General features: G+C 37.3%; 1 protein-coding gene across 1 annotated transcript in view; it reads left to right on the forward strand.

Moving 5' to 3' along the window:
* LOC107584923 (calcium/calmodulin-dependent protein kinase type 1D-like) overlaps positions 1-6,116 on the forward strand; it is an 8,936-nt gene extending 2,820 nt beyond the window's left edge. The window contains exons 2-7 of the mRNA XM_016271691.1: positions 414-515; positions 621-733; positions 1,697-1,775; positions 4,185-4,272; positions 5,189-5,279; positions 5,770-6,116. Of these exons, the coding sequence (XP_016127177.1) occupies positions 414-515; positions 621-733; positions 1,697-1,775; positions 4,185-4,272; positions 5,189-5,279; positions 5,770-5,780 (484 nt within the window). The 3' untranslated portion in view covers positions 5,781-6,116. The remainder of the gene's footprint in view (positions 1-413; positions 516-620; positions 734-1,696; positions 1,776-4,184; positions 4,273-5,188; positions 5,280-5,769) is intronic.
* The last annotated feature ends 1,259 nt before the right edge of the window (positions 6,117-7,375 follow it).

Raw genomic sequence — 7,375 nt, forward strand, 5'->3', positions numbered from 1 at the left:
AAAAAAAAGACAAACAAAACAAAACAAAAAAAAACATAGCAACTTAAAGGGACAGTTCACCCAAAAATGAAAATTATGTTATCATTTACTAATACTCACTGTCAAGTCGTTTCAAACCTGAACATCAAAGAAGATATTTTGAGGGATGTGGGTAATCAAAAATGACTATGGAAGCCAATGGAGACTGAAACTGTTTGGATGCCCACATTCTGCAAAATATCTTATTTCATGTTCAACAGAAGAAAGAAACTCATATAGGTTTGGAACAACTTGAGGGTGAGTAAATGGTTTCATTTTGGGTGAACTATCCCTTTAAGAGCTCTATAACCAATACATTGTGTTTTTCTGACTCTAAAGTGCCTCAAAGAACCACTGAAGAACCTTTAGTTTTTCCATTGACCGTAACTCGTGAGTACTGGTTTTCACTATGTGTTTGTAGCTCCTGAACTTCTACAGCAGAAAACATACGGTAAAGAGGTGGATCTCTGGGCCATTGGGGTGATTGCATTCATTCTGTGAGTGCTGGATTAATATTATTCACCATACATGAATAAACTCTTTTATAAACAGCACTGTACCAAACTGAAAGTCTGTATCAGCAGTTCTTAATTTTCTGGCAGACTCTGTGGCTACCCTCCGTTCTATGATGACAACGATACACAACTCTACAAGCTGATCATAAAGGCCGAATATGAATATGATTCGCCATACTGGGACGACATCTCTGACTCCGGTAAAATCACAAAAATATATAATCTCTCTTACTGTATAGTATGAATAACCAAATCACATTCATAGCATCATCAGTCCAAATGCTCATATAATGCTCCAAGCCTCCATTTGTTGTTTTTTAATAATGCATAATAACATATTTGTATCTGAGATTTCTATTTACATTTTTCATTATTTAATGCTACTTTTATGAAAACTAATGACATTTATTTTATCATACAAAAACGTAGTGAAATTTTGGACTGAGGAGGATGGGTTATGAATGTACAAAATGTGGCCCCAAAATATTTGAACACTTAAAAGTCACACAAATGTACAAAATCAAGTTTCCACATTACTTTGCGTCTTTTTTTTTAATTTGCAAAAAAAAAAAAAAATGCATGTACAATGTGTCTAAATACTTTTTGGGGCCCTGTTCGCTTTATGATTTCAAACCTACTTTTTTGTGCTTAAACTGTGTTTGTGCTATTTTTATTTTGATATAATGCATCATGCATATAATATGCAGTTACATAATGCACACTCAAAGGGACAGTTCACCCAAAAATTTAATAATCTGTCATCATTTATTCACCCTCATGTTGTTTCAAACCTTTTTGACTTTGTTTCATTCCATGGAACAAAAGGAGATATTCTGAAGAATGTTTCAACTGTTTTTGTCTATGCAATGAACGTCCAATGGGGTCTAAAACAACTGACAATACTTCATTTTTATATATTTATACTGATGCACTGTGATTCATTTTAAAAATAGCAAAAATAATGTTTTTGCTTTCTGCAATTGCTTAGGAAATTATATATACAATTAAAGCATTAATGCTTTCATGAGTGGTTTTAAAAACTTCTCCTTTTGAATGAATGCAGAATGTTTTATAATGCAACCTAAACACGTCAAATGCTGGCTACATTAAGTGGTATTGATCTTCTTGTATTCTCTGCCTCTTTCTGCCCACTAATGCTTCAGCGAAAGAATTTATAGTTCACTTACTGCAGAAGGATCCAGCGAAGAGGTTCAATTGTGACCAGGCCTTGCAGCATCCTTGGTGAGCCCATAAATAGCAGGAAAGAGGCGGATGGGGAGCTGAAGGGTTGAAAAGATAGGCTGACCTTGAAGAACAGATGAAGAGTTGGGTCACATCTGTGCAGCGGCGTGGGAGGGTGTGTGGAGACAGGAAGAGGATTATGAAATATAGAATAAACAGATGTCTCTTCACCTGCAGCACTCGGAGGGAGATCTTTAAGAAGCACAAAACAATTATGATTTTCAGAGCAGAAATGAAATAGTGCTCAAAGAAGTAATGCAATGGACTTCTCTTGAAATTCTGAGGTTACATCTGAGGATTCCATGGAAATATAAAAAAAAATTGCAATTCTGAGTTTTTATCTCGCAATACTGTTTTTTTTTTTCCAGAATAGTGAGAATTGCGAGATATAAACTCAGAATATCAAGAAAAAAGTGGCAATGACCTTTTCATCATCATTACTCGAGTCTGCTGTCACATGATCCTACAGAAATCATTCTAGTATGCTGATTTGCTGCTCAAGAAACATTTCTTATTATTTGCATTTAGCAATGTTGAAAACAGTTGTGCTGCTAATTTTTGTGGAAAACGGTAAACTTAATTTTTTTTTCAAGATTCAAAAGAAAATAATTTATTTAAAACAGATCATCTTTTTCGATCATTATAAATGTTTTTACAGTCACTTTTGGTCAATTTGTTGTGTCCTAGCAGAATAATAGTATTACTTTTACTGACCTCTTACTAGGGTTGGGCCGATAGACGGTGCCATCGTCCATCGCCTATGGCTGATCATCACGATGTTGAGCCAGCATCGTGCCCCCCCACCCCCATTCGCCCGCATTCCAATACCGTGTTTAGAAAGAAAATGACGTGTAGGCGGAACCCCTAAAGGGAATAAATACGAGATGGGAGGAAAATATATATTTCAATATTTTTCCTCACAGTTATATAATTGGATAATTATACTACATATATATTTCAGCATCAGGGAGCTGCTATTATACCTGGCATTGAAACTGGCATCGCTTTTAGTTTCGCGATTGCACGTACTCTGTTTATACTATGCAGTACTTACCACACATTTTACAAGATTATATGTTTGTCAGTGGTATGAGGATCTGCAAATCATTCGCCATTGTCCTCAGTCATCTCTCCTTACTCTGTTTATGTGGTAAGTGAAATTTTATGTACTGTAGGATGTAACACTGTGTCTACCCCTTGTCCTGTCGCGACGCGCCGCATAAGCTAATCTGTTTACACTGGACGCGACAAAGCAACCATTGAAAATAATTGGAAATTTGTGTCAGCAGGTCATAAATATAACTATTCCAGCAGTTTACTGTCAAGGATTTGTCGTGTCGCGCCGCATCCAGTGTAGACAGCATCACTACGCAAGTTTCCATTACCCTTCAAATTGCGCAAATTGAAAATAGGCCTAATGGAAACGCGTCAATTTCGCAACAACGCCCATATATCGCAAAAAAGTTTTTATGCTCGCATGAGGTGGTTTTTCAGGCAATGCGAAAAAGGAATAATTCGCAAAACTGCAATGGAAACGGCATTTTTGCATTTACAGGTCACATGGCGTATGTAAAAAGTCATATGATCATTCTTCAACGTACTATAACCTCCAAGAAACACTTCATAAGTGGCCGCGCTCCAGTACAAGTGGCTTTCCCTACAATTAATGCTTAGACAATTTACACTGCAAACATCTGCTCTGATACGGTCACTGAAGCTGATTGCGGCCACTCAATGCTTGTGTTTACATTTTTATACAGTCTATGGTTTATTCCAGCCGCGCCACGCACGTTTCTGAAGCGGCTCTCTTTGCTGCTTCTGTAAAGATACACGCATAAGCCTCCTTTGAATAAATATAGCCAAAATCTGTCAAAATCCCAGCAAAATCCGTTGCCATGACTTGTCGCGAGAGGCAAAAGGTTACGTTTTAGTCACATAACATTGGTTAATGGAAACGCCGTCATTTCGCAATACTTTTTTATCGACATTTAAAAATAATTTCGAAAATCTAAATATCGCCAACATTTTGTGCAAATCTGTAATGGAAACGCGCCTACTGATTATAATGAGTTCTATAGACTGATCTATATATAATAAATCTCTATTATAGATCAGTGGTTCTATAGTATTTTGTCACGCCGCGCCACTCATGTCCGGTGTAGACACGGTGTTAGGAATCGTGTTTTTCCTTATAGGGATTCACGCTTCAGGCACATCCCCTAACTCTTCCCCCACACCCCTCCCCCCGCTCGCCCCCGCCCCCGCCGATGTCATCGTCCATCGCGATGTTTCACTGTAGACATCGTCCGATGCCAATTTTGTAGACATCGCCCAACCCTACCTCTAACTAACTTTTGAACAGTTGTGTACGCTTAATTTTAAATTAATATTATTGTTTTGTAATGGCAGGATTTCAGGAGGTGCGGCTCTAGACAAGAACATCCACGGCTCAGTGTCAGCACAGATTCAGAAAAACTTTGCCAAGAGTCACTGGAAGGTAAGAGTGATCAAAACAAACCTGAGCCAATTTTAATCGGCCAACATTGCCAAGAGTCACTGGAAGGCAAGAGTGATCAAAACAAACCTGAGCCAATTTTAATCGGCCAACATCACAGTCTCAGCCTCATATGGCCACGGAATTCACCAGTTGTTGTCTGATTGGTGCATGGGTTGAGTTCAAATCAGGGTCCTGAAACAAACCAGTTGAGAAGCACTGCATTAGTTGTCTAAGTGCTCTTTTTGAGTAAGATCAAAAATTTACTAAAGCACAAGACTCCCACCTTGCAAATTCAGAAAAACTTTGCCAAGAGTCACTGGAAGGTAAGAGTGATCAAAACAAACCTGAGCCAATTTTAATCGGCCAACATCACAGTCTTAGCCTCATATGGCCACGGAATTCACCAGTTGTTGTCTGATTGGTGCATGGGTTGAGTTCAAATCAGGGTCCTGAAACAAACCAGTTGAGAAGCACTGCATTAGTTGTCTAAGTGCTGTTTTTGAGTAAGATCAAAAATTTACTAAAGCACAAGACTCCCACCTTGCATGTGTAATATAGCTCTATATGACCCATGTCTCTGTGACCTCTGAGGGTGATACAGCACTTTGCATTTGTAAATGTATGGCTAGAGTAACTTTAGCGGCATATGGAGGCTTTGTTATTATTTGCTGCCAGTCGTTTGTTGCTCTACTCCTGATCGTCTGCCCTGCCATGCAATTACGGCATGTACCTTTAAAAGGGCAAATGCTGTAATTGCTGTAACTCAGGCTTTTAGTTCTAGTGCAGTAAATGCCTCCAAACATTAAACTGACTCTTCTGCTCTTATATGCAGTGTAGGTTCACTGTTAGCCATGTAAAGATACTTGCTGAAGTTCACAAGATTCTGCAGCATTATCACTGGCATCTTGTGTTGCAGAGAGCCTTTAATGCTACCATCATCGTGCATCATTTAACAAAGAAAACCCACTCTGGGGAAGACGATGAAGGGAATCACTCCACAAGTATAGGTGAGGAGATGTCACATGACTGTGATTACCTGTAGATGATATTCAGGGCAACAGCACCAAAATGATATTGCTTTTATACAATGGTTCACAAGAAAATAATATAGAGTAACCAACATTTTAGATTAAATATGAACGTTTTTTTTCTCCACTGTTTAGCCAATCAGATTAGAAGACTGCAAACAAACTGTTGCATAATCATTAGACCAAAAGTACAAGCACAAAACTGTAACAACTTTACACTTAAACATTTTAATAGATGAAAATGGTTTATGAGTCAGTGGTTTGCATTCCATTTTGATGAATGAAATTGCTAAAATTCTGACAATGTTGTCATGAATTTCACTCGACTGCAATGTTTAATCCATATAGATTTCTCACAATTTCTGTTCAAATTTATTAGAATTTCATTCTAAAACCGGCTTTTGCTCAATCTAATGTTTTCCTATTTTCTGAGAGTCAATGAAAACAAATTATTTCACTTTTTCCGCAGGGACCATCTGACAATCTACTGGCAGTAAACCTGAGGCTCTGTTAAAGAAATAGTTCACCAAACATGAAAACTGTGTCATTTACTCACCCTCGTGTTGTTCCAAACCCCTATGACTTTTCTGTGAAGAGCCAAAAAGGAATCAAAAACATCATAAAAGCAATTCTTACAACTGTATTTGCATATTCAAATTTGGCATGTGTCAATGAGACATGTGAGAACCAATAGCGTTCAGAATCACTGACAGTAAACTTGGCGAGATGCGTGTTCATGCACATATTTGACTATATGCAAATGAGAATTAATGTTTGAGAATTGCAGTGGAGTTAAAATTGGCATGAACAAAACTAAAAGGAAAATATTTAAACAATAGGAAAACACTTTCATGAAATAAAATAAATGTTAACTGAAATAAAATTACATTTACAATAAATAAATAAAACCTTAAACCTACTTCATTTCAGCTACATTTTTCACTTTTTGTTTAACTTGAAAAACAAAAATGACAAAGTAAATGAAGTAAAATGAATAAAAAGACATTAAAAAACTAATAAAAGACAAAAACACAACAAGACTACTAAAAAAAAAAAAAAAAAAAACTATAATAGTTTATCAATGATACTAAAAGAACACTGATTGACGGTCCCTATCATTGTTTGCTTGCTTCATTTGAGAAAAGAGCATTTTCCCAAAGCTGTTCTTTTGTGTGAGAAAAGCCACAGGTTTGGAACAACAAACAAGACATAACTTTCATTTTGGGGTCTGACCACAGGGGTCACTGTGTTCGGCAGATTGACACAGACTCTGAAACACACCTGTGCTTTAAATGTGCTGCTGTCAGTGAGCCTTCTGCCAGAGCTACTGCTGCTACACTTCAGTGGGCTGCCACTGTAAAAATACCCTCAGTGGAGAACAGCTCCTTCACAACTCGTGTTTTCCTAAGTGTTCTACTCCCTGCCTACTTGTATTTTACGCATAACAGCATGCTGCAGCATGTAGTACTGTCTGTCAGCTGTAAGTACTGTCACTTGAAACTGTATCAGTGATGTTACAAGAACAAATATGGCATAGGATAGGATATTACAATGGATAAATGAAGTAAATAGTAATTGTTGCCTTGTATGTGCTCTGATTACATTGTGGAATAAATAAACTGATCTGCATGTTGTGTTGTGAATCTGTCACAGGGATGATATACGAAGAAAAGGACACAGCCAAAAGAAAAGATTTAGATTTGGAACGCTCGCCATTAATTGTCTTCCCCTTTATAAGCAATCTCACAAAAGCACACAGCCCATAAATTAAGAACAACAACAGAGATTCTCCAGCACTGACTGTAATGATAGGCTGATAAGACAGATACGCTGCCCCCTCTAATTCATGGAAAGAGCTCTACATGGACGGACCAGCCGTCAACTTAATTGATTGAATTATTAGTTTGGGCCAGATTTTATTCGGTTAAAAAACAAAACAAAACAAAACATGAATGGGCAAGATACATGAGCTAATGATCTGTAAATCAGTGAGGACAACTGTGGTTTTGGAAGACAGACTAGAAAAAAGCAGTCCAAATTAAGTCGCTTTTTTTTTTTCATATGATAAGTTTCTT

The sequence above is a fragment of the Sinocyclocheilus grahami genome, unplaced genomic scaffold, assembly GCF_001515645.1.
Source record: "Sinocyclocheilus grahami isolate Dianchi unplaced genomic scaffold, SAMN03320097.WGS_v1.1 scaffold64.1, whole genome shotgun sequence".
NCBI classification, from domain to species: domain Eukaryota; kingdom Metazoa; phylum Chordata; class Actinopteri; order Cypriniformes; family Cyprinidae; genus Sinocyclocheilus; species Sinocyclocheilus grahami.